Below are 27,800 nucleotides of genomic sequence, written 5' to 3'. Positions count from 1 at the left end.
AGGTTTTCTTTGTCTTCATGGTTCAATTTAGGTAGGTTGCATGTGTCCAGGAATCTATCCATTTCTGATAGATTTCCCTGTTTGCTGGCATACAAGTCCTTGTAGTAATTTCTGATGATTCTTTTTATTTCTGTGGTGTCTGTTGTTAACGTTTCCTTTTTTTATCTCTGCTTTTATTGATTTGGGTCTTTTCTATATTTAGTTAGTTGGGCCAATGAAGTGTCAATTTTCTTTATTTTTTCAAAAAAAACAGCTCCTCGTTTTGCTGATTTTTTTGTAATTTTTTTTTGATTCAATCCTATTGATTTCTTCTCTGATTTTAATTATTTCTCTTCTCCTACTATTTTTGAGTCTGGCTTGCTGCAGTTTTTCTAGATCCTTGAGATAAATTGAAACTCATTTATTTGGTGCCTTTCCAATTTCTTGATGTAGGCACCTATTGATATAAACTTTCCTCTTAACACTGCTTTTGCTGAATCCCATAAGTTTTGGTATGTCGTCTTGTTATCCGCATTTACTTCCAGAAAATTTTTGATTTCTCTTTTGATTTCTTCTATGACCCATTGTTCATTCAGGAGCATGTTGTTCAGTCTCCATGTGTTTGCATATGCTCTAGGGATTCCTGAGTTGCTAATTTCCAACTTCCTTCCCCTATGGTCTGAGAAGCTGCATGGTATGATTCTAATTCTTTTGAATTTGCCAAGACTTGCTTTATGGTCTAGTATGTGATCAGTCCTAGAGAAGGTTCCCTGTACTGCTGAGAAGAATGTAAAATCTTTAGCTGTAGGATTGAAAGTTCTGTATATATCTGTTAGGTCCATTTGGGCTATAATGTTGTTGAAGTCTACTGTCTCCTTATTGATCTTCTGTCTGGTTTATCTATTTCTGAGAGTTGTGTATTGAAGTCCCCGAGTACTATTGTATTGGAGTCTAAGTCTCCCTCTAAGTCCTTTTTTTTTTTTAAACTTTTATTTAATGAATATAAATTTCCAAAGTACGACTTATGGATTACAATGGCTTCCCCCCCATACCGTCCTTCCCACCCACAACCCTCCCCTTTCCCACTCCCTCTCCCCTTCCATTCACATCAAGATTCATTTTCGATTATCTTAATATACAGAAAATCAGCTTAGTATACATTAAGTATGGATTTCAACAGTTTGCTCCCACACAGAAACATAAAGTGAAAAATAATAGATGATTTTTTCTTAAATGATGATGAAATCAGAGCAGACCTATTGTCATGTTTAATCCCAGTGAGAGTCAAGTTGGGAATTGATAATTTCTTTTTTTTTTTTTTACAGAGGATCAGTTTAGTATGCATTAAGTAAGGATTTCAACAGTTTGCACCCCCATAGAAACACAAAGTGAAATATATTGTTTGAGTACTCGTTATAGCATTAAATCTCAATGTACAGCACATTAAGGATAGAGATCCTACATGAGGAGTAAGTGCACAGTGACTCCTGTTGTTGACTTTACCAATTGACACTCCTGTCTGTGGCATCAGTAATCTCCCTATGCTCCAGTCATGAGTTTCCAAGGCTATGGAAGCCCTCTGAGTTCTCCGACTCTTATCTTGTTTAGACAAGGTCATAGTCAAAGTGGAGGTTCTCTCCTCCCTTCAGAGAAAGGTACCTCCTTCTTTGAAGACCTGTTCTTTCCATTGGGATCTCACTCGCAGAGATCTTTTGCCAGAGTGTCTTGGCTTTCCATGCCTGAAATACTCTCATGAGCTCTTCAGCCAGCTCCGAATGCCTTTAGGGCTGATTCTGAGGCCAGAGTGCTATTTAGGACATCTGCCATTCTATGAGTCTGCTGAGTATCTCACTTCCCATGTTGGATCACTCTCCCCTTTATTTACTCCATCGGTTAGCGTTAGCAGGTACTAGACTTGTCTATGTGCTCCCTTTGACTCCCGGTCCCTCCACCATGACCAACTGTGAACTGAAATTGATCACCTGGAACAGTGAGATGGCATTGGTACATGCCACCTCGATGGGATTGAATTGGAATCCCCTGGTATGCTTCCAACTCCACCACTTGGGGCAAGTCAGCCTGAGCATGTCCCAAATTATACATCTCTTCCCTCTCCCATTCCCACTCCCATGTTCAACAGGGATCACATTTCAGTTAATTTTCAACACTTAAGAATAACTGTGCATCAATTACAGAACTAAACCAGTCATATTAAGTAGAACAGATAAAAAAACTACTAAGAGGGATAATGTATTAAGTTGTTCATTAACAGTCAGGGCTATGCTGATCAAGCCACCGTTTCCCATAGTGTCCACCTCACTCCAATAGGTTTCCCTCTTGGTGTTCAGTCAGTCGTCACCGATCAGGGAGAACATATGGTATTTGTCCCTTTGGGACTGGCTTATTTCACTCAGCATGACGTGTTCCAGATTCCTCCATTTTGTTGCAAATGACTGGATTTCGTTGTTTCTTACTGCGGTATAGTATTCTAAAGAGTACATATCCCATAATTTCTTTATCCAGTCTATCGTTGATGGGCATTTAGGTTGTCTCCCTTTAAGTCCTTTAACAAATCTTTTAAATAAACCGGTGCCCTGTCATTAGGTGCATACACATTGATAATTGTTGTATCTTCCTGTTGAATTCATCCCTTAATCATTATATAGTGTCCCTCTTTGTCTCTCTTAACAGTTTTTGTGTTAAAGTTTATGTTGTCCGATATTAAGATGGCTATGCCCGCTCTTTTTCATTTCTGTTGGCATGGTATATCTTTTTCCAGCCTTTCACTTTCAGTCTGTATGGATCTTTGTTGGAAAGATGTGTTTCTTATAAGCAGCAAATAGATGGGTTTTGTTCCTTAACCCAATCATCCAATCTGTGTTTTAACTGGACAGTTCAGGCCATTAACGTTCAATGTTATTATTGATAACTAGTAACTTTGCCCTGTCTTTTGCCAAAGATATTTTCTAATATATGTTTTGAACTTCCTGTGATCTTTTGCTGTGAAGTTTCCTTCCTTTACCTTTTTTCATATTGATGATCTTGGAAAAGACCTTAGAGGCACATGCAGTCAAAGCCAAAATTAACATTTGGGATTGCATCAAATTGAGAAGTTTCTGTACTGCAAAAAAACAGTCAAGAAAGTGAAGAGGCAACCGACGGAATGGGAAAAAATATTTGCAAACTATGCTACAGATAAAGGATTAATAACCAGAATCTACAATGAGATCAAGAAACTCCACAACAACAAAACAAACAACCCAGTTAAGAGATGGGCCAGGAACTTCAGTAGCCATTTTTCAAAAGAAGGACTCCAAATGGCCAACAGGCACATGAAAAAAATGTTCAGGATCACTAGCCATCAGGGAAATGCAAATCGAAACCACAATGAGGTTTCACCTTACCCCAGTTAGAATGGCTCACATACTGAAATCTACCAACAATAGATGCTGGAGAGGATGTGGTGAAAAGGGACACTAACCCACTGTTGGTGGGAATTCAAACTGGTTAAGCCCCTATGGAAGTCAGTCTGGAGATTCCTCAGAAACCAGATTTTAGTGGTAATGCTTCTAGCTTTTCCCCATTCAATATGATTCTGAATTTGTATTTGTCATATATTGCCTTGATTATATTAAGGAATGTGCCTTCCATACCTAATTTGCTTAAGGTTTTGATTGTGAAAGAGTGTTGTATTTTATAAAATGCTTTCTTCGCATCTGTTGAGATAATCATATGATTTTTGTTCTTCAATTTGCATCAAATTACTAGAGGTAACATTCGGGAAACTGCAGCACATTGGTATAGGCAAAGACTTCTTGGAAAAGACCCTAGAAGCACAGGTAATCAAAGCAAAAATAGACAAATGGGATTCCATGAAGCTAAGAAACATTTTTTAGAAAGCTTTTATTTAATAAATATAAATTTGATAGATACAGCTTTTGGAATATAGTGGTTCTTCTCCCTATACCTACCCTCCCTCCCACCCCCAAACCATCCCACCTCCTACTCCCTCTCCCATCCCATTCTTCATTAAGATTCATTTTTAATCATTTCTATATACAGAAGATCAACTCTATTCTAAGTAAAGGTTTCGACAGTTTGCACCCACAAAGACACACAAAGTATAAAGTACTGTTTGAAGACAAGTTTTACCATTAATTCTCATAGTACAACTCATTAAGGACAGAGTTCTACATGTGCAGCAAGTGCACAGTGACTCCTGTTGTTGATTTAACAATTGATACTCTTATTCATAACATCAGTGATCACCTGAGGCTCTTGTCATGAGCTGCCAAAGCTATGTAAGCCTTTTGAGTGCACAAACTCTGTCAGTGTTTAGACAGGGCTATAAGCAAGCTAAGAAACTTCTGCACTGCAAAGGAAACATTCAGCAAAGTTAAGAGGCAACTGACAGGATGGGAAAAATATTTGTATACTATGCAACTGATAAGGGATTAATATCCAAAATCTATAAAGAGCTCAAGAAACTCAATAATAAAACAATCTAATTAATAAATGGGAAAAGGACTTTAAGAAGCATTTTTCAAAGGATGGAATTCAAATGGCCAAAAGACACATGAAAAACTTCTTGGGATCACTATCCATCAGGGAAATGCAAATCAAAAACACAAGTGTCACCTCACCACAGTTAGAATGGCTGTCATACAGAAATTAACAAACAATAAATGCTGGTGAGGATGTGGAGGAAAAGCTACCCTAATCCACTGTTGGTGGGAGTGTAAAGTAGTACATCCATTGTGGAAGACTGTATGGAAATTCCTCAGAAAGGTAAAAATAGATCTTCCATATGACCCAACCATCCCACTTATAGGAATTTACCCCAAAACATGATGAAATCAGCATATGAAAGAGTTATATGTACTCCCATTTTTATTACAGTTCAATTCACAATAGCTAAGGTGTGAAATCAGCCCAGATGCCCAACAACCAATGACTGAATAAAGAAAATGTGATACATATATATACACTATGGAATACTCCTTAGCTGTCAAAAAGAATGAAATCCTGTTTTGGCAACAAAATTGATACAACTGGAAACCATTATACTTAGTAAAATAATCCAGTCCCCAAAAGACAAATATTGTATGTTTTCCCTCATCTGTGGTAACTAATAGGGTCCAAAAATGTAATGTACATGAGCAAAATCAACACTTTGTGATTTGATTATTGTTTTACAGCCATTGTCTTTACTGTTGAGAAACAACGCTTTTCTTTCTTACTATTTGTTGAATTCTTAATGCAGTTTTAAGCTTATGATTATAAACTAAACTAAAGTGTGTTGTTGTAAAAAGTTAAAGAAAGAAGGAAGTGGGAGGGTGGGATGGGAAGTGTCACTGTTTTTAAATCTGTATATATGTAATACATGAGATTTGCTCCCCTTATATAAATACAAATTATTAAAAATAAAATATATATCTTGACTGGCTCCGTGGCTTGATAGGCTAATCCTCCACCTGCGGCACCGGCACACCAGGTTCTAGTCCGGTCAGGGTGCCAGATTCTGTCCTGGTTGCCCCTCTTCCAGGCCAGCCCTCTGCTATGGCCCAGGAGTGCAGTGGAGGATGGCCCAAGTCCTTTGGCCCTGCACCCCGTGGGAGACCAGGAGAAGCATGTGGCTCCTGGCTTAGGATCAGCGCGGTGCGCCGGCCACAGCGCGCCAGCCGCGGTGGCCATTGGAGGGTGAACCAACGGCAAAAGGAAGACCTTTCTCTCTGTCTCTCTCTCTCACTGTCCACTCTGCCTGTCAAAAATAAAAGAATAAAATAAAATATATATCTTTTAAATTTATTGAACATGTTGAAAAATAATAATAATAATAAATGGAATGAGATATGAGCCAACATTATGGTGGAGTGGGTTAAGCTGCTGCTTGCAATGATTGTATGCCATATCAGAGTGCTGGTTCAATGCCTGGTTTGACTGCTCCACTTCTGATCCAGCTCACAGCTAGTTGCTTGGAAGCTTAGCAGAGATTGGCCTCAGTAATTGGGCCCATGCCACCTGTATAGGAGACTGAGATTAGTTCATGGCATCTATCTTTGGCATGGCCCAGACCTAGCTGTTGTAGCTACTGGGGGCGTGAGTCAGGGAATGGGAGATATCTCTTTCTCTGACTCTCCCTTTTGCTCCATCACTGTGCCTTTCAAATAAATAAATCTTTAAAAATAGGTTAAATATTTCATGTATAACTGGAAACCTTGGAACTCCTAGAAGCAAACATTTAGTGAAAGCTCCATGACATCAGTTTGGTGAGTGATTACTCAGATATGATACTAAAGCAAGGTAACAAAAGCAAAAGTAAACAAGTGGACTATATCCAACTATGAAATTTCTTCACAGCAAAGGAAATAATCAGTAAAGTGAAAGGCATCCTATGAAATGTTAGATAACATATGCATATCATATATGTCATATATATGCTAACATATAAATATATGTTAATTTCCAAAATGTGCAAGGAAATATTTTAAGCAAAACATAATAACCTTATTACAAAATAAGCTAAGAAACTGAATAGACATTTCTCAAAAAAACACAGATGATCAGCAAGTATATTAAAGATTGCTCAGTGCCGCTTATCATGATGTGAAATACAAATCAAAAGCAAAATGGGTATCATCTCACACTTGGAAGAATGGCTATTGTAAAAAATGTAGATGAGGTGTTGTAGAGGATGTAGTGATTTATAATTCTTGTACACTGTTGGTGAGAACGCAAGATGGTACAGCTGGTACAGAAAACAGTATAGAGATGGGGCCAGCTCTGTGGCACAGTGGGTTAGTCTTCTGCCTGTGGTGCAGGCGTCCCATATGAGCACCGGTTCTAGTCTCGGATGCTCCACTTCCAATCCCACTCCCTGTAAATGTGCCTGGGAAAGCAGTGGAAGATGGCCCAAGTCCTTGGGTCCCTGCACCCATGTGGGAGACCCAGAAGAAGCTCCTGGCTCCTGGCTTTGGATTGGCTCAGCTTCAGCTGTTGCAGCCATTTAGGGAGTAAACCAGTGGATGGAAGACTTTCCTCTCTGCCTCTGCCTCTCACTGTTTGTAATTCTACCTCTCAAATAAATAAAATATTTTTTAAAAGGTATAGATCTTTTTCAAAAAAGTAAATATGCAAAATTTGTGATCCAGCTCTCCCATTTCCAAAAAAATGAAGTCAGTATTTCAAAGAGATAATAGCACTCCAATATTCATTGCAACACTATTCACAGCGATGAAGATGTAAAAACAATCTAATGTGTATTGAAGGATGAGTGGATAAACAAAATTTGGTATGTACATGTGATGGAAAACTATTCAGTCTTACAAAGAAGAAAATTCTGCAGTGAGTACAAAGTTTGTTAGCAAGACAAACAAATTCTAGATAACAGCTGTACAATATTGTATTTACAGTTAACAATATTTTATCATAATAAAAATTTTGTTAAGAAAGATCACATGTTGTGTACTCTTACCACAACAAAATAATTCTTAAAAATTATTAATTAATTTGATACTATGTACCCATCCCTCTGTAGAGTTCTATGAATAGAGTGTTGAACTAGGCAAATGAGATCCCTCCCTTATGGTAGTTGTAGGGCAGTAGGTAGTAATGACCTTATTTAAACTAGTTCCTATTTAATTTAAAGTGTTGTAAGTGTAAGATGTATTTCAGGCTTTTCTGAAACTGTTTACCAGCAGAATATGACTTAGTCTAGACTGTCAGGGCAACCTTCAATTCCAAAGCAAATTTAAACCTGAGACCTAAGACTCCTATGACTAGGAGTTACATTTCCATCAGGAGGGTAATAGTGAGATATGTGAGAAATCATAATACCATTTGACTATAGCACAGTGACTGTTACATAAAATATTTATTTTAGTAATTCAACACTAATTCAACAAATATCTGTTTTAGCACCTCCTGTATTTATAATATTAGACCATTAAATATGTATCCAAAACTAGTCATAACACTGAACCTTTGTACCAGGGAAAGAAAAAGATCTTCCACTATAATGAGTACCGATCAAGTGGCTTGGGCAAATGTTTTGTGGAATATGTGGTGAAAAGAATTATATTCTCTCAGATATAATCTGGAATACTTTCATGGAATCAGTAGCCTCCTATTTATACCATTCATCAGCCACAGTATTGCTTTAATACAACCTAAATGAGTTTTTTTTTTTTCTAGGACAGATGGCATTTCACATCATGTCTGTTTACTCATTTGTTGCGGTTTAGGTGTATGAGTTATAAGATTCTCCTAGCATGGATCATCAGGCTTAGCTCTGTTATGGAGAAAGTTGACCTATGTTGAAATACCAAACTATACCACATAAATATGTATAATTGTTGGGTTACTAAAAATTTAACTTAAATACTAAACAAACTCTTCCAGAAAACCCAAATTGTCTTTGAAGATAGGTGACATAAAAACCTGGTCCACAACAAATTGTCATATTTCAGAAATGTCACAGATTTCTGCAGCCACACCAGTCATTTTGATCTAAAAATCAATTTCATTGAAGAAAACTGTTGTAATTTCTGTTTCAAATCATTTACTTCAAAGACAAAATGGAGCCCCTGAGTATTTAGGAAAATTTCATTCATACACTTTCTTTTTTTTCTTTTTTCTTTTCTTTTTTTTTTTTTGACAGGCAGAGTGGACAGTGAGAGAGAGAGACAGAGAGAAAGGTCTTCCTTTGCCGTTGGTTCACCCTCCATTGGCCGCTGCGGCCGGCGCGCTGCGGCCGGCGCACCGCGCTGATCCGATGGCAGGAGCCAGGAGCCAGGTGCTTTTCCTGGTCTCCCATGGGGTGCAGGGCCCAAGCACCTGGGCCATCCTCCACTGCACTCCCGGGCCACAGCAGAGGGCTGGCCTGGAAGAGGGGCAACCGGGACAGAATCCGGCGCCCCAACCGGGACTAGAACCCGGTGTGCCGGCGCCGCTAGGCGGAGGATTAGCCTAGTGAGCCGCGGCACCGGCCCATTCATACACTTTCACATAATTATGTGTATATTTTATTTCTGTCCCAATAGATGTGTACATGTAATTTCTCTGTCCTAGGGGATCATCAGCGCAATTTTTCAAAACAAGTGAAGTAAGTAATTTGAGGCTATGTCCCAAATGACCAAAACTTCACTTAAATAAGGCTTTGCTGTACAGCAACAATTCCTTGGAGCCTGTCCCCAGTCTTGCAGCTAGATGTATCGCTAGTTTGTGCTTATTTGTATGGATACAGAAATATTTGAATCTCCTGCATATACTAGAAGTAACAAATTGACTATTTCAAGAAAAATTATAGAAATTGAGAACATATTACTTATATAAGTAGTGCTTGGTGTTTTCATCCACATCATATAAATAAACACAACAATTGAGGTATGTATTATTATTATCTCCTTTTTGCAGGAGAGGAAATGGAAGATCAGAGAACTTTTGCTAAGTTGCCTGAGATTCCATAGATGTAGTAAGAGGCAGAACTAGAAACTGATTCTAGTTTTAGATGGCTAAAAGGTCCATGGTATTTCTTTCTGCACACCACTTTGCCTTCAAGAGAACAACCACATCCAACTTGGAAAACATTTTTGTCTTTCTTACATCTATTTTCTTTAAAAATATAAAATTCATTTCTGGCTTGGGCCTTAGAGAATTATGACATGTACTCCTGTACTATTCATACCATGGTGTACCATTGTCATGATTCGCCTGTAACTTTAAACAGTTTGATAGAATGGTGGCAAAGAGCATGGCTGCTAATAATGATTCTTCAAACAAAGTTTCTTAAAGAAACAGCACATTATTTTGAAGAATATATGGTCTTTAGAGCTATGGGAAAGGATGAATACGACTGACATGTTCTCCTTGTCCTTCATCATGTGCTGTATTTTGAACAAAGGGATCATTATTCTGAAATGCAGATTAATCTATTTTTCAATGTAATTTGCTGGCTTCTCTGGACTGACTACTTCTATCCTGGCCATCCTAAGCCTCTCCCCTGTGTAAACTCTTCCAATTCTTATATCCCTATGGATGTTTACTAGAACTTTTATAACTAAAGCTTACCTGATCCAAATCCCAATTGCTCTTTGAATTATTTAATCCTAGTTCATAATGATTTTTATTGCCTCACAAAATCCCTAAGTATAGAAAGGTTTGGTGTAGGAGATACATCATGGGGTACTTTGGAAAATAGCTAGGATATTTGTCCATGAAACGGTAAAATTGTCCTCTTCATCTTAAATATAGACACTGGAAAGCTCTTGGTATCAATGTTATAACTAATGATGTGGTATATTTTATTCAAAGAAAAGGAGAAAGAGAAAAAAGGGAGGGAAGGAGCCATGGAGGGAGGGAATGAGAGTAAAAGAGATAGCAACTGTATAACTGTTTCTTATTCTAATTAACTATATAAATGGAAGTACCATTTATTAAGATAGAGAATACTGAGAAAGCATCATATTTGGAATAATAATGAAGAGAATCAAAAGCTGATCTTCTGTGAATGTTTAAGTTACTTTTTATGTTATTATAGTCACTGTTGTTATAAATAACCTATTTATATCTCATGTGCACATGAGGATTAGACTTGTTATGTGGCAACAAGTAGGAATACAATAGTTGGGTCCTAAGATAATTGAGCCTTCAATTTTAATACTCTGTGAAAAGAAAATTTGTGTGCACAGAGTATTCTAGAAATAAGGCAAGTTATTTAAAAATTAATTACAAGATTATGTTTAGATATATACATTAATAGTGGTGTCATTTCTACCAATTTAATCTTCTCTGATTCTAGTTTCAACAGGCACCATTAAATGGATAGATGGAGAATGACAATGACACAGCAGTGACAGAGTTCATTATTTTGGGATTGACTGATAACCCTATACTATGTGCCATCTTCTTTGTGGTTTTTCTAGCAGTTTATGTAGTTACTATAGTGGGAAATATCAGCATAATCATTTTAATCCGTTGCAGCCCACAGCTTCACACCCCAATGTATCTTTTCCTCAGCCATTTGGCCTTTGTGGACATTGGGTATTCCACATCTGTCACACCAGTCATGCTCATCAGTTTCTTAAGAGAAAAAACTACCATCCCTGTCACTGGCTGTATAGCCCAGCTTGGTTCTGATGTCACTTTTGGTACTACAGAATGCTTCTTGCTGGCCACCATGGCCTATGATCGCTATGTGGCCATCTGCTCGCCCCTACTCTACTCCACCCACATGTCCTCAACTGTATGTTTCCTCCTATTGGGGGCTTCCTACTTGGGTGGGTGCATGAATGCCTCATCATTTACAGGCTGTTTCATGAACCTGTCCTTCTGTGGCCCAAATAAAATCAACCATTTTTTCTGTGACCTCTTCCCCCTGTTGAAGCTTTCTTGTGGCCATGTTTATATCGCTGAAATATCTCCTTCCATCTCTTCTGGGTCAGTCCTTATAAGCACATTGTCTACCATTATTGTGTCCTACATCTACATTCTCCACGCAATTATGAAGATGCGCTCAACTGAGGGAAGGAACAAAGCTTTCTCTACCTGCACTTCCCACCTCACTGCAGTCACTTTGTTTTATGGGACAGTTTTGTTTGTTTATGTGATGCCCAAGTCAAGCTACTCAGCTGATCAGGTCAAAGTGGCATCTGTGATTTACACAGTGGTGATTCCCATGTTGAACCCTCTCATCTACAGTCTGAGGAACAAGGAGGTGAAAGAGGCATTGAAAAAGTTGGTGGCTAGAACACATTGGTTTTCCTGAATTAAATCAGACAGACATAACTCCGTATTTGAGAAACATTTGTGTTTGATATTTTAATGATATTTATGATTAATTTTATTATTTAAATTTTTTATACCTTTTTTAATTTTTTTAAATTTTAATGTTTACAAAATTTATGTATTTCATATATACAGATTCAGGAACATGGTGATACTTTCCACCCTACCCTATAGTGCAAAGCTCTTATAATAACTCCAATGTTTGCTTTCATTTATAAAGTTGTGTCATTTATAGGACACATGCCAGATTCAAATTAAATGTGGATTTTTAAGATAAAAATATTTCAGAAAATAGTTTCTAACTTCCCTTATTCAACAATTACAGAGTCCAATTTCAATAAAAGATTTAATAGGGCATTTGGCTCAGTGATTGGGATGTCACTTGGAATACTCACATCCATTATCACAGTACTGGAGTTTGAGTCCCAGTTCTGCTTCCAATTCTTTTTCTGCTTATGTGTACCTTGGGAGGTAACGGGTGATGGCTTGAAGGCTTAGGTCCATGCCACCTATATATTAGACCTAGTTTGAGCTCCTGGCTTCTGGCATCGGCCTGCCGTAGTTCCAGGTGTTGTGGACATTTGGGGAATGAAACAATATAAGACTGATATCCATTTGTATATCCCTCTGTCTCTCTCCCTTTCAAAAAAAATCAAATAGAGACATATTTTTATCAAAAATCCAATTCCTATAGTCTCTTGTAAAATAACATTTAGGAAATAAATTTTTAATTGATGTATATAATTGATAATGTTGACATGACAGATAATTTGGGTTACTTTTTCTAAAGATACTATCCTGCAGTAGTCAACAGATAATTAAACTTTTGGAAACAATAATGTTAGTATCTCAGAAAAATTTCTATTTTTTAATCATTTTATTTAAGCCAAGGCAAAAATCCTGATTCCCTCTCTTGGCCATTAAGATTTTCAACCAAGATAACACAGAAGAAAATCTGAATAAATCTCAACTGACTCTTCTCATCACTGAAGTCTTAGAATAAGATTTTGGAAGCAGACATTTCTTTGATTTGACTGGGACAGTATGACTTCTTTGAACAATAGCTTATGAATAGGAGAAATTATGGTTCAGGCAAAGATTTAAGTGCCACACATTTTTGTAATGTCTTTCAAGGAAATGTCCATCATTGCTGCCTCTCCCACAGCCTGGTTATTGTTTTTGCCTCCAAATTCATTCAGATTTCTCATTGACTACCACTGGCACACCTCTTCATCCTGCCTTCCATACTTCACTCTTCTATAGGGTTCATCCTCAGCTCTCTGCCTTTCTTCCTGCCTCCAAACAGCACCCTTGGACGACCTCATTTTCTCTTAGGAGGTCAGCTGCCACTTGTGTGTTGGTAGTATCCCTGTCTCCAGATAGAACTTTCCTTGGAGGACAGATGACTTCTTCATCAGCCTTTTCCCCAAGACTCTCAATTGTCCTAACTGAATCTATTGTATTTTTGCAGAAATATACCTTCTTCTCTATCTTCTTTCTAAATAAATGCCACCTCTTTGTGAAGCCTGGTTTGCTAACAGTTAGGATGGTCTTCACTGTACACACATCTAAATGGCTGGCCTCCTTTCTTCATTTTACTTCTCTCAAAAGGAAGAAATATCACAAACTGGCTTCATTTTATCTATGTCCCTTTAGTTTACAGGCTTAAGTGGTCGCCCAATGACTGTGATATATCCTGGAAAATATCTCTCCTGTGTATTTCAACTTGAAGGAATTCAAATAATTTAGTCACCATTTGTACAGGCTATGGTTGTAGCTGATGTTATTAGTACTTTTTAGGTAGGACATATGTTTACATTAATTTTCTTCTCCGAAGTTCTGAATCAACTAGAGAATGACAAAAGGAGAAGGTACATGGAAGAACAAAATATTACCTATAGAAATTAAAGATCTGAGAGAATGCAGTATATGGTTGTGAACACGTGTGTTTTCATGTTCTGAATCCCAGAATAAGATGTTCTTTGCTTCCCTATCACTGGCAGTACTATGCCTTTACCCATCAGCATACAGTATGCCAGGGCAGTCAAGAGTATCAAGAGAAGGCTTATTTCCAAGAAACAGGAGGAAGGAGAAGAGTTAGGATGCTTTTGGGGGATGAATTGTATCCCCCATATTATTATCCTAACTTTTATTCCCCAGTACCTCATATGGTGACTTTATTTGGGAATAGGTTCATTGCAGATATAGTTTGTTAAAATGAAGTCATACTAGAGTGACCCCTGATCCAATGATGGATATCCAGTTGAAAGGGGAATTATGGACACAGACAACACAGAAAAATGTCATGTAAAGATGAAGACAGAGATCTGGAATATACTGCAAAATGCTAAAGGGTGCCAAGGATTGCCAGCAAACATCCAGAAGCAGGGTAAAAGACATGAAACAAATTCTGTCTCGCTACCCTCAGAAGGAACTAAAAGTGCCAAAACTTCGGTCTTGGACTTCGAGCCTACAGAACTGTGAGACAATTCATTTTTGTTGTCTAATCCACCCAGTTTTGGCCCTTTGTTATTGTAATCCTAGCAAAATAATGTATCTGTATATCTAGTTTTTCCCTCGAAACCCACTTTGAGTTAATTACTCCTTCCAAGAGAGGAGGAACTGAAGACTTGGAAAGAAGCCACATGTGAGGTGTGCTAGTGAATGACTCTCCAAAAGAGGGGGGAAACATTAAGAATGGTACAAAGCAGGTTATTCAAAGAAAAAGAGTCAGTAAGTAAAGACCGATGATACTAACAATATCCACATTGGGAACAATCGGAAACCCATTTCATCAGTTATTTTCAAGTCTTTGATTTACTGAGGAGTACAGATTGTTGCCTAGAAAGCAGAGATTTGAACTAGAATGATTTTTTTTAAAAGATTCTGTCCTGCTATGTTATCAAGAGCCTCTTAGCCTAAAACATTTTGTGGAAACTGTTCTCTTCTGAAATGGATTGGTACTTCTGGAGTTGTAGATGTTTCTTATGATTCTGTGAAACACTTTGTGTAACGGAATATTGGAGGTTAAAAGCAAAGGAGCAAGGGGTGAGTTCTTCGGGGTAATAAAATCATGTGTATATTATGATTGGTGGTGGTTATTCAGGTGTATATATATATATACACATATACACACACAAATATATTTATATATATATTTGTCAAAAATCATCAACCTGTAAATATGTTTAAGTTCAGTGTGTGGAAATTATATATCAATAAAATTATTTTTAAAAGGGTTCTACAAGAGAATTATTTGTTTTCCCTTTCATTTTTCCTCCCTTTTATTTGCTTTTTAGTTATAAAAAAGGAAGAAATGCCATGTATTTTATTAAAAGATTTTTATTTATTTATTTGACAAGCAGAGTTACAGACAGTCAGAAAGACAGAAAGAAAAATCTTCTTCCGTTGGTTCATTCCCCAAATGGCCGCAATGGCCGGAGCTGTGCCAATCTGAAACCAGGAGCCAGGTGCTTGTTTCTGGTCTCTCATGTGGGTGCAGGAGCCCAAGCACTTGGGCCATCCTCCACTGCCTTCCCAGGCCATAGCAGAGAGCTGGACTGGAAGAGGAGCAACCAGGACTAGAACCGGCACCCATATGGGATGCCGGCACTGCAGGCGGAGGATTAACCTACTGTGCCACAGCGCCAGCCCAATGCCATGTATTGTTTTAAGAACACTTTTATTTAATGAATACAAATTTCATAGGTACGACTTAGGAATATAGTGGTTCTTCCCCTCATACGCGCCCTCCGACCCCCCACTTCTCTCATCCCATTCTTCATTAAGATTCATGTTTAATTAACTTTATATACAGAAGACCAGCTCTATACTAGGTAAAGATATCCACAATTTGTACCCACACAAAGTATAAAGTACTTTTTGAGAATAAGTTTTAGATTTAATTCTCATAGTTCAACTCACTAAGGATTGAGGCCCTACATGGGGCCCTACAGTGACTCCTGTTGTTGATTTAACAATTGACACTCTTATTTATGATGTCAGTGATCACCTGAGGCTCTTGTCATGAGCTGCCAAGGCCATGGAAGCCTTTCGAGTCCAAAAACTGTGTCAGTATTTAAACAGGGCCATAAGCAACGTGGAAGTTCTCCCTTCAGAGAAAGGTGGACCTCCTTCTTTGATGGCCCCTTCTTTCCACTGGGGTTTTACTCACTGAGATCCTTCACGTAGATCATTTTTTGCCATGTCTCTTGGCTTTCCATGCCTGAAATGCTCTCATGGGCTTTTCAGCCGGATCCAAAACCCTAAGAGCTGTTTCTGAGGTCAAAGTGCTGTGTAGGGTGTTTGTCATTTTATCAGTCTGCTCTGTGGACTGATTCCCATGTTGTAACATTCTCTCCTTTTTATTCTATCTATTGTTACTACCAGAAACTTGGTCTTATTTATATGATTCCTTTGATACTTAATCCTATCTGTATGATCAATTATACACTTAATATGATCACTTTAACACATAAGATGGCATTATTACCACCCAGCTTACCGAATTTGCAGTCCATGGTAGCTTTTAGTTTTACCCTTCGGGGTTAGTCTGTGGGAATATATGCAGACCTGTACAGCTCCTCCCTTTCTTATTCCCGTTCTTACTTTTTACTGAGAACTATTTTCAATTCACTTTATACATCTATGATTTTTCTATGTTAAGTAAAGAGTTCAACCAAAAGTATTAAGTAGAAATAAAATAATAATAATAATAAATAAAATAAAATAATAAACTGATCCTCGACAGTCAAGACATATTGTCAATATGGTATTTGTCCCTTTGGGACTGGCTTATTTCACTAAATATGATGTTTTACAGATTTCTCCATTTTGTTACAAATGACTGGATTTCATTGTTTTTACCACTTTTATAGTATTCCAGAGTACATATCTCATAATTTCTTTATCCAGTCTTCAGTTGACAGGCATTTGGGTTGATTCCGTGTCTTAGCTATTGTGAATTGAGCTGCAATAAACTTGAGGGTGCAGATAACTCTTTTCTTTGCTAATTTCACTTCCCTTGGGTAAATTCCAAGGAGTGGGATGGCTGGATTGTATGGTAGGACTATATTCAGATTTCTGAGATATCTCCAAACTATCCTCCATAGGGGTTTTACCAGTTTACATTTCTACCAAGAGTGGATTAGGGTACTTTTTTCCCACATCCTCACGAGCATGTGTTATTTTTTGATTTTTGTATGAAAGCCATTCTTTCTTGGATGAGGTGAAACCTCATGTGATTTTGTTTGCAATTCCCTGACAGCTAGTGATCCTGAGCATTTTTTCATGTGTCTGGTGGCCATTTTAATTTCCTCTTTTGAGAAATGTCTGTTTAAGTCCTTTGCCCATTTCTTGACGGGTTGTTTGTTTTGTTGTTGAGTTTTTTGATCACTTTAAATATTCTGGTTATTAATCTTTTATCAGTTGTGTGGTTTGCAAATAATTTCTCCCAATCTATTGATCACCTTTTTACTTTCCTGACTGTTTCTTTTGCTGTACAGAAGCTTCTCAATTTGATGTAATCCCATTTGCTAATTTGGCTTTTATTGCCTGTGCCTCTGGGGTCTTTTCCAGGAACCTTTGCCTTTGGCAATGTCTTACAGGGTTTCTCCAATGTTTTCTAGTAATTTCATGGTATTGGGTCATAGATTTAGGTCTTTAATGCATTTCAAATGGGTTTCTGTGTTAAGGTGTAAGGTAGGGGTCCTGCTTCATATGTCTGCATGTGGAAATCCAGTTTTTCCAGCACCATTATTGAATTGACTGTTCTTGCTCCAGTGAATGGTTTTAGCTCCTTGGTCAAATATGAGTTGATTGTAGATGCTTGGATTGATTTCTAGTATTTCTATTCTGTTCCATTGGTCTATCCAATGGAACCAGTACCTGTTTTTTTTATTATTATTATTATAACCGCATTGTAGTATGTCTTGAAATCTGGTATTGTGATACCTCTGGCTTTGTTTTTGTTGTATAAGATTGCTTCAGCTATTCAGGGTCTTCTGTGTTTCCAAATGAATTTCAGCATAATTTTTTTTTCTTAATCTGAGAAGAGTGTCTTTGGTATTTTCTTTGGTATTGCATTGGATCTGTAAATTATTTTTGGAAGAATGGACAGTTTGATGATATTGATTCTTCCAATCCATGAAAATGAAAGCTTTTTCCATTTTTGTCTCTTCTTTTATTTCTCTCTTTAAAGTTTTGTAATTCTCATGGTAGGGATCTTTGAAATCCTTGGTTAAATTTATTCCAAGGTATTTGATATTTTGTTTTTATTGTGAATGTGATTAACCTTAGAAGTTTTCTCTTGTGGAATTTTATGTGTATAAAAAGGCTGTTGATTTTTGTGTGTTGAATTTAGATCCTGCTATTTTACCAAGCTCTTCTATGAGTTTCAGTAGTCTCTTAGTGGAGTCTTTTGGGTCCCCTAGATATTGCACCATGTCATCTGCAGATATGGAGAGTTTGGCTTCAACTTTACCTACTTGAATCACTTTGATTTCTTTTTCTTGCCTTATGGCTCTGGCTAGAACTTCCAGAACTATATTGAATAACAGTGGTGAGAGTGAGCATCCTTGTCTGGTTCTGGATTTCAGTGGGAATGCTTCCAGCTTTCCCCAATCAGTGGGAAGCTGGCCATGGGCTTGTCATAAATTACCTTGTGTTGAAGAATGTTCCATCTAAACCCAATTTGCTTAGAATTTTCATCATAAAAGAGTGTTGTATTTTATTTTATTTTTTTAATTTTTGACAGGCAGAGTGGATAGTGAGAAAGAGAGAGAGACAGAGAGAAAGGTCTTCCTTTGCCATTGGTTCACCCTCCAATGGCCACTGTGGCCAGCGCGCTGCGCTGATCCAATGGCAGGAGCCAGGTACTTCTCCTGGTCTCCCATGGGGTGCAGGGCCCAAGGACTTGGGCCATCCTCCACTGCACTCCCTGGCCACAGCAGAGAGCTGGCCTGGAAGAGGGGCAACCGGGACAGAATCTGGCACCCCGACTGGGACTAGAACCTGGGGTGCCGGCGCTGCAAGGCGGAGGATTAGCCTAGTGAGCCGCGGCGCCGGCCAGAGTGTTGTATTTTATTAAATGCTTTCTCTGCATCTATTGAGATAATCATATGGTTTTTGTCCTCAGTTTGTTAATGTGAAGTATCACATTGATTGATTTGTGAATGTTGGACCATCCATGCATACAGGTATAAATCCCACTTGGTCCAGGCAAATGATCTTCCTGATGTGTTTTTGGATTAGATTGGACAGAATTTTGTTGAGATTTTTGTGTCTATGTTCATCATGGAAATGGATCTATAGTTCTCTTTCTCTGTTGTATCTTTTTCAGGTTTAGGAATTAAGGTAATGCTCGCTTCATAGAAAGAATTTGTGAGGATTCCCTTCATTCAATTGTTTTGAAATACTTGAGAAGAATTGGAGTTAATTCTTCTTTACATGTCTGGTAGAATTCAGCAGTGAATCCATTTGGTCCTGGGCTTTTCTTTGTTGGGAAGGCCTTTATTACTGATTCAATTTCTCACTGGGTTATGGGTCTGTTTAGGTTTTCTATGTCTTCCTGGTTCAATTTAGGTACCTTGTATGTGTCTAGGAAGCTACCCATTTCTTCTAGTCTTCACAGCTTGTTGACATGCAGCTCCTTGTTGTAATTTCTGATGCCTCTTTTTATTTCTGTGGTATCTGTTGTTACATTCCTTTTTCATCTCTAATTTTATTTTTTGGGTCTTCTCTCACCTTTTTTTGTTTAGTTGGGCCAATGGTGTGTCAGTTTTGTTTGTTTTTTCAAAAAATAGATCTTCATTTTGCTGATTTTTTGTTGTTGTTGTTTCAATTCTGTTGATTTCTTCTCTATTTTCTTCTACTGGTTTTGAGTTTGGTTTACTGTTGTTTTTCTAGATCTTTGAGGTGCATAGATAGATCATTTATTTTATGTCTTTCCAGTTTCTTGATGTATGCACCAATTGCTATAAACTTTCCTCTTAACACAGCTTTTGCTGTATCCCACAAATGTTATGCTGTATTGTCGTCTTCATTTGTTTCCAGAAATTTTTTCTCTTTCAATTTCTTCTATTACCCACTGTTCATTCAGAACACATTGTTCATTCTCCACGTTTGCATATTTTGTAGAGATTTTTGAGTTGTTGATTTCCAGCTTCATTGCATTGTGGTTCAAGAAGATGTATGGTATGATTTTCATTTTTTTTAATTTGCTGAGACTTGCTTTATAGCCTAGCATGTTTTCAATCCTATAGAAAGTTCCATATACTGGAGAGAAAAATGTGTACTCTGTGGCTGTAGGGTGGAAGGCTCTGTAGATATCTGCTAGGTCTATTTCATCTATGGTGCCAATTAACTCTGTTGTTTCCTTTTGATTTCTGCATTGCTGAAAATGGGGCATTGAAGTCACTCATCACTATTGTATTTCAGTCTATAGCTCTCTTTAAATCCCTTGATATTTCTTTTAAATAACCAGGTGCCTTGTAATTAGGTGCATATACATTTTAATAGTCACATATTCCTGTTGAATTGATCCTTTAATCACATTTATTTATGTATTTCCTGGCTTTTTCATTTTGTTCATCTTTGGCATCCATTGTCATTTTCTTCACTGGGTGATGGGCAATAAGGATAAAAATTTGTACACACTCTAGATGAGAATATCTTCTTCCAAAATATTTTTATTTCCTTCTGTCAGGAAAATATATCATTGGATTGATGCCTTTGAGAAAATGGAAATATTGTGCCAAAACAGATCCTTCACATAAAGAAACAACTTAGGTCACTTTATACAACGTAACCCCCTAACTTGCATCCTAATAGAATGGAGGTAGTATTTCCAGTGTGGACTGGATATTGTGATTTTGGGGAATGATCTTTTACTAGCTTGGTATTATATATACATAAGGTACAGCCCTTTGAGTAATTGAGTAATTTGAATATGAATGTTGCTAATACACAATGGAGGCATTCCTGCCAGACCCAGACAAGTAGAGTCAGGAGGTCATGAAGGGAAGGGTTTCCAGGGGTGCAGGGCTAACTCATGTTTGTTTGCCTGACATAAGGAACACAAGACCTTCTGAAACCCAGATGAAATTCTTTCACATCCCAGTCGTGTGTTATGTGCCTTAAACACCTTCTTGTCCTTCATGTCTTCTCTTATTTCTGTAGCAAGGTTTATTCAAGACCACAGAAGTTCAAATAAGAAATTAGTCCAGAAATGTCTGTCTCTATCAGTGAGCTGACACCAGCTCCTTCAGTGACTTCTGTGATCAGTGAACCTGGATTCAGAGCAGCTTAGATGGACTTCTCCTTTTTGCCTTTAAAAGCTTCCTGTTACTGGGGCCGGAACTATAGAGTAGAAGGTTAAGCCTCTGCCTGCAGTGCCGACATCCTGTAAGGGCACAAGATCCAATCCCAGCAGCTCCACTTCTGATCCATCTCCCTGCTGAAATGCCTGTGGAAGCAGTAGAAGATGGCTTCTGGCTTCTGGCTTTGGCCTGGCCGAGCCCTGGCTGAAGCAGTCATTTGTGGAGTGAACCAGTAGATAGAAGATTGGTTCTCTCTCTCCCTCTCTCCCTCTCTCCCTCTCTCCCCCTCCCTCCCCACTCTGTATTAAAAAATACATACATAAATAAAAATAACAACTTCCTGTTACCCCAGTCTCTCCAAATGGACCTAATGGCTTGACACAGCCTTGCACTCTGGATTATAATCTCCTGTCACTCACTCAGAAATGAATTCAATTCCTCTAAGAGCCTGACCTATAAAAACCTGTGTCAACAAGACTTATTTTCCTGTGACTTGTGGGAACCAGAAGTCTAAAGCACAAGCAAATTTTTCCATTGAGAGGCAAACAGAAACTGACAGAAGGGGCCTGATAAGAATCAGGTGAGCTTTAAGGCCTGGCCAGATATGATGCCCAGGCCTATATATCTCTTCATATGGGGTACCAGAAGAAACACCATAAGGAGGTGTGAACCTCTTTAGGGAAGGCACCCTGTTGACTTCCATTACCTAGCTGGCCTGGGAGGAGAGCTGGCCTGATTAGAAGAAATTTTCTCTGAAAGAAAATTTACAGTTCTGCCTGCAAAGTTACTAACCCTACTTGGCCGTCCCTTCAGCAGTGGTGGTTACTTTGGAGCTGGGCCAAATCTAGGGCTTCTCAGCTTAGAGCCAACAACGTCTGTTGTTCTGACCTGGGAGACTTTGACTCCAGGGCAGTTTTGTTTCCAGTGACAACTGTTGGCTGGAAGAGCTGCCAGGGCTCTCCAAAAGCTGACTCCTGAGTCCATGTGAAGCCCTGGCTCTCCACATCAAAAACCAATGCCATTTGCAGTGGGCTGACCGGGCAGATCACTGGATAAAGCAGCCATTAATCTGTGTGCCGCCAATTTCACATGCTACTGCTGCCCAGCCTGCTCCTCTTTCCTCCTGGTTTCTGGTAAAGGAGACCACGGAGGCAGCCATTAGGAGGATGCAAGTCAAGGGGGTGTTCAGTCCCCCCTTTGGTGGACTTTCTTTGGTGGACTGAGATAGGAATCTAGTCACAGACATGTTCTGATAGTAGTTTCTCCGTGAGGCGGACAGTACCCACGAGGAAAGCTATGTCCTCAAATTCTTAAAAATTTTTGGAAAGTATATTTTTCATTTTATACAAATAAGTCATACTATAAGCATATATACTCATATATGTAATTTTATCAATAAATTATGAAAAGCAGATGGGACTTAGTCTGTTCACGTTTAAGATAAATTACTTTTTCAGTATAAACATGCTTTCCAGAGAACTCTCTTTTCTCTTACACTTATCCAGTGATCCAGTGAAGTGAGTGACTTGAAATATCCTCCTCACTTTGCTGCCTCATGGCCTAACCTTTTGCTGAAATTCTTTTTCCCATATTAGTTACTTATTGAGTACATTTCCTATCATCACTTTAAAATTGGCTGAATCACAGTCACTATGTTATCATATCACAGAAACATTAAGCAAGTACCCACTCTCTCCCTTCTTGAATCATAAAGATAAGAACAAGGAATAGGACCTCAGGAGTGAAAGGTAAAAGAAAAAAAAAATCCCTACTTGCGAATGTCTATTATGATGAATAAGCGGTGTAAGAAGGGGCGGGTTATCTGGAAATGTTACGATTGAATTGAAAATTAGAGAAGAGCAGTCTGTGTGAAGGAGTTTTTCTCCTTTAGCTTGGCTTTGAATCTAACAGGGTTTGCTCTTGGGAGAGCAGCGGACATAGTGTGAATGATAACACATTTTACAAATACTTGAATCTAGTCTCTTTCCTTCCTATTCTACCCTGGGACTTCAGTTGGTGGACTGCTGCCAGCAACAGCACCTACTCAACTAAATTGGAACTGTAGGAGTCGCTCTGGGATATTCCTTCTTCCTAATCTCCCACGTCTTACAATCAACAATTTCTGCCAGTTCTCTCCCAAATTTTCCTCAAAGCTTTTCTCTCCATATTTTCTATCAAACTGCTTAAAACATTTATCTTCTGTCTCCTGGAGCATTTTCTCTTAGCCGAGTTATCCATAGAAATAAACTTCACTCTGTTGTTACAGTGATCTGAACACATTAACCATTTTACTTCCTTGCATGAAGCCTTTTAATAGTCCCTCACTGGATAAAATGCACCTTAAAATGTAATTTATGACTCTTTGTGAACTGCTTCTATTTGACATCTATCACCATTTCTCCTCAATCCATTATTAAAACTTCATAAATGTTAAAAGACTTGCAATTCCTCCAACTATCCTACCCTTTCATTCTTACATGCCATTTCCCATGTTACCTCTTATACCCAGGGCACTTTTCTGATGCCATTATCTTACTTTATCTAATTATATTATACAACTAAGTTTTAGTGCTTTATTCTGCAGAAAGTGTTATTTTATAGTCGTGGCTGGCAAAAGTACCATGACCACCCCGACCTGCTTTTGGAATACTGGTCCTCATTGTACTTCCTGTATTATAAGTACCAAATCACTTTGAAACTATCTACACAAATACGTAGGTTTTACACAGTGTAGTATGTGTTTTGAGGTCAGACAGTGGTTTCAGTGTTTTGCATCAGCACAATTCCTGGCACATAAACACTCAGTAAACCATTATATTGAACTGAACTAAATCTAACAAAACTGAAAGTACATCCTTCTGGGTTCTGTGTCCCTCTAAATGCAAAATAAATAACTGGGGAGAGAAAGGCCTTGGAAAGGTCATGGGGATTTACTTTGTGACTACAGCTGACCGTTAGTGGAAAGTGGACCATATTCTCTCAGTGTGCAAAGGGGAAATTCAGACATCTGTTCTGCTGTTTTGGGGACAGCTGTATTGTTTTGCATGCCTAGAATGTATCAACTATTTTCCACATGTTACTGAATTTTCTTTATTTTTAATGTTTTGTTATTGTAAATACTATATTAAAATGAGATATTCAAAATAGTGCCTACAGAACTATTATTTCACCATTTTCTTTTTTATAACTTTGTATTAATATAGACAAGGATATTTAATGTATTTCATAGATACAATTCTAATAATAGAGTGATACTTTCCTCCCAACATCCTTCTTGCCACCTTCCTTTCTTTTTTTAATTTTTGCAGTAATATATTTTCAGTTTTCTTTATTACCATAGGTTTAATGCTCCACTTGTTAAAGAATTCACCAAGTAAAAAGTAGAGAGATCGCTGTTCCACAGGAATATAAATAAGGGCTGTAAATGATAGTCAAATCACAAGATGATAATTTCACTTGTATATATTAACTACCACAAATCAATGAAAATGTATGATATTTGTCTTTTGGGTTCTGGCTTATTTCACTAAGTATAATGGTCTCCAACTACATCCATTTTGTTTCAAAAGACAAGATTTCATTCTTTTTTATGGCTGAGTAGTATTCCATCATGTATATATACCACATTTTCTATAGCTGGTCATCAGTTGATAAATATCTGGGTTGATTACATATCTTAGCTACTGTGAATTGAGTTGCTATAAGCATGGGGGTATAGGTAACCCTTTCATATGTTCTTTTCATTTCCCTTGATAGATCTGTTTTCAGATTTCTGAGCAATCTCGATTCTGTCTTACATGGTGGTTGGACCAGTTTATATTCCTATCAACAGTGAATTAGGGTACCTTTTTCTCCACCATTTTCTATGTTTTAATTTATCTTCTTATCTTTCAATATTTGTTCTGTATTTTCCACTAAAAATATTAAACTCTATAGTTTCCTCATATTTCTCACCCTATTATACTCACATGAGGACAATTGAATTCTAAGACTTTCATTCAGATTCCATAAGCTGTTGTATCAGTATTTGCTTTAGATTCCTGTTTGCCAGATAATCTATCCTCACTCTTTCCAGTTTTTTGATGATGATGTAAATGAAAACAGGTTATTATCGTAAGAAAAAAAAACCAGAGTGATTTGTAACAAAGTTTCTAGCTTTTTAAAAACAGGTTTTGATTTCTTTATAGGTCCAGATTCATGGAATTATAATTATTGTTAACATATTAATTGCAAGCTTAGACTTTAAGATCTCTTTTTAGATCCACAAGTAAGGATTATATTATGCCGATGTGAGATTGTATGTTTTATGAATGTTTAAATATGGACAGGATTCTAACAAAATCATGTGTCCAGATTGTCCATGGGTTGATTATCCATGGGTTGATTGTTCATGGTGTCCAGATTGATTTCCTAAAGATGAGGATCAATAGGTTTTCCCACCCTTACTCTTGTTTTAGAGACTGTACTATGTTGGCCCTTGGTAGGTAAAATTTGTTTAAGAGATTTATGCAACATACCAGCTTAGGCTGGATTACCCTGCTCAGATCTTTTCATCATTACCAATACTAACATCTTTGGACTGATTGTGGCAGTATGGTATAGATTAAGTACGTGGACTATAGGAAGAAAAGACTAAAATATATACCTATCTTGACAAGGTGTTTGATCTCTGTAAGACTCAAGTTTTCTCATCTGTTAATTAAGGGGAACTTATAATACCTACATCACAGAATTATTGTGAAAATTAAATAGGAATCATGGTGGCTTTAGAACCAGACTTTCTGGATTAAAATACTAATTCCACATCTGCGTAACTGGGGTTGTACTTAACATTTCTATGGCCATGTGATTTAGTTGTAAAACACAAATAATGGTGCACCTTTTGGGGATGTTGTGAAGAATAAATGAGTTCATTGCATAATGCACTTAGAATGGGACCTGGCACATAGTGAGCACAAATTATTGTTTGCTAAATAAAATAAAGGAAAAATGTTTTGGTATCCTTAGGAATTCAACAATAGTGGTAATTATTACTACCTTTAATACTGATGCTAAGCTGTCTTTTAATTGAAACACAAATTTATTGAGATTATTTAGCACAAAGAAATATGATTAAAATTAAAGCAGTCAGTTAAGCAGCCTCTGAGTACGTACTAAGTGTGACATGAGTAGATGAAAACTATACAGTTCATCTTAAATACAAAGAATGGATCCTAGAATACATATTTTGACAATTTTCTTTCTCAGAGCCTCCTTTACATCCCTGTTCCTCAGACTATAAATGAGGGGGTTCAACATGGGGATCACCACCGTGTAGAACACAGACATCACCTTGTTCTGGTCAAGTGAGTAGCTGGACTTGGGCATCACGTAAATGAAGGTAATCGTCCCATAGTAGAGAGTGACTGCAGTGAGGTGAGAGGTGCAGGTAGAGAAAGCTTTGTGGTGCCCCTCTGTGGAGTGCATCTTCAAGATGGTGATGAGGATGCAGATGTAGGAGACAGCTATGACAAACACTGTGACCACGATGATGGAGCCAGAAGAGATGGAAGGGATAATTTCAGTAATGGAGACATCTGAGCAGGAAAGTTTCAACAAAGGGGAGAAATCACAAAAAAAGTGATCTATCTGATTCGGTCCACAGAAGGAAACGCTCAATAAAGAACTAGTAAACGTGGAAGCATTCACACAGCCACCCAGATAGGAGGCCGCCACGAAGACAGTGCAGACTCCAGGGGCCATGTGGGTGGAGTAGAGCAGGGGTGAGCAGATGGCCACGTAACGATCATAGGCCATGGCAGCCAGCAGGAAGCACTCAGCTGTCCCAAACATCACCACAGAATAGAGCTGGGCTTCACAGCCAATGACAGGAAGAACTATTCCATGACCAAGGAATCCCATAAGCATTATAGGTGTGACTGATGTGGTAATTCCAATGTCCACAAAAGCCAAATGGCTGAGGAAGAGGTACATGGGGGTGTGAAGGTGGGAGCAGCTTCTTATTAAAGTGATTATGCTGACATTGCCTACTAAAGTGACAACATAGATTCCTAGAAACATCACAAAGAAGATGACACAAAGTGTAGGGTCCTCTGTCAACCCCACAAGGATGAATTCTGTCACAGTGCTGTGGTTTCCAACCTCCATCTCCTCTGTGACTTGTTCCTGTTGAGGGAGATTCAAATATTTTTTAATAAGTTCATTACACACATTCCTAGTTTCTGTTTGTTATTTCTGACATTTATTTACTGTGACTGTGACTTCATCTTCTGCCCAATCTGTAAAGAAAGATGGTTTATAGGATTGAGGCTTCTTTTCTTGTGGTTGCTCATTCCTGTTTGTATAAAATGTAAATTGTTCAAACTCAGTCTCTGGGACCTCAGTTAAGTATTTTTCATCTCTAATATTTATGTATAAATTCATTTGAAACCATGACTCCTGGGTGAATCTCTGCGCTAAGGTCTAGATCTATAGTTTCAGTTACATATCAGGACCCTCCTTTTGGAAATTCCACCAGCGCCTCATTCATATCAACCTCATCCTATTCCTTGACAACTACTCTTACATTTTGTATCTGGGAAATGACACCACCATCCACCTAGTCTCTCCTGTCTGCAACATGGTATTACTCTTAGCCTTCTTCCTCTAATCATACCGCATCTAATAAAATTTTATTGATTCTGTCATCAATTGAGCTCCCAGTATTGTGTCTTTATCACT

General features: G+C 37.9%; 2 protein-coding genes across 3 annotated transcripts; one reads left to right on the top strand and one right to left on the bottom strand.

Moving 5' to 3' along the window:
• The first annotated feature begins 1,974 nt into the window (after positions 1-1,974).
• Positions 1,975-11,743, top strand: LOC100339956 (olfactory receptor 5P4). Of its 2 annotated transcripts, XM_089303549.1 has the most exons (2): positions 1,975-1,983; positions 10,805-11,743. In XM_089303549.1, exons 1-2 carry the CDS (start codon positions 1,975-1,977, stop codon positions 11,741-11,743), a joined length of 948 nt encoding a protein of 315 aa, XP_089159675.1. The 2 variants fall into 2 exon arrangements, with proteins under 2 accessions (XP_089159675.1, XP_002708830.3); XM_002708784.4 differs by lacking the exon at positions 1,975-1,983 and having other exon boundaries at positions 10,799-11,743.
• Positions 11,744-26,273: 14,530 nt separating this feature from the next.
• Positions 26,274-27,230, bottom strand: LOC100345910 (olfactory receptor 5P1-like). Its single transcript, XM_070060158.2, has one exon. The coding sequence runs from the start codon at positions 27,225-27,227 to the stop codon at positions 26,274-26,276; it is 954 nt and encodes a 317-aa protein (XP_069916259.2). The 5' UTR covers positions 27,228-27,230.
• Positions 27,231-27,800: the final 570 nt, after the last annotated feature.

The sequence above is a fragment of the Oryctolagus cuniculus genome, chromosome 1 (assembly GCF_051225735.1).
Source record: "Oryctolagus cuniculus isolate XC-2025 breed Fujian yellow rabbit chromosome 1, ASM5122573v1, whole genome shotgun sequence".
NCBI lineage: Eukaryota > Metazoa > Chordata > Mammalia > Lagomorpha > Leporidae > Oryctolagus > Oryctolagus cuniculus.
Note: the sequence above shows the minus strand (reverse complement) of the source record. Positions and strands in the feature narration are given on the sequence as shown.

What these genes read in the sequence shown, in the direction of transcription:
- LOC100345910 (XM_070060158.2), bottom strand. Translation starts at nt 27,227, where the DNA reads ATGGAGGTTGGAAACCACAGCACTGTGACAGAATTCATCCTTGTGGGG.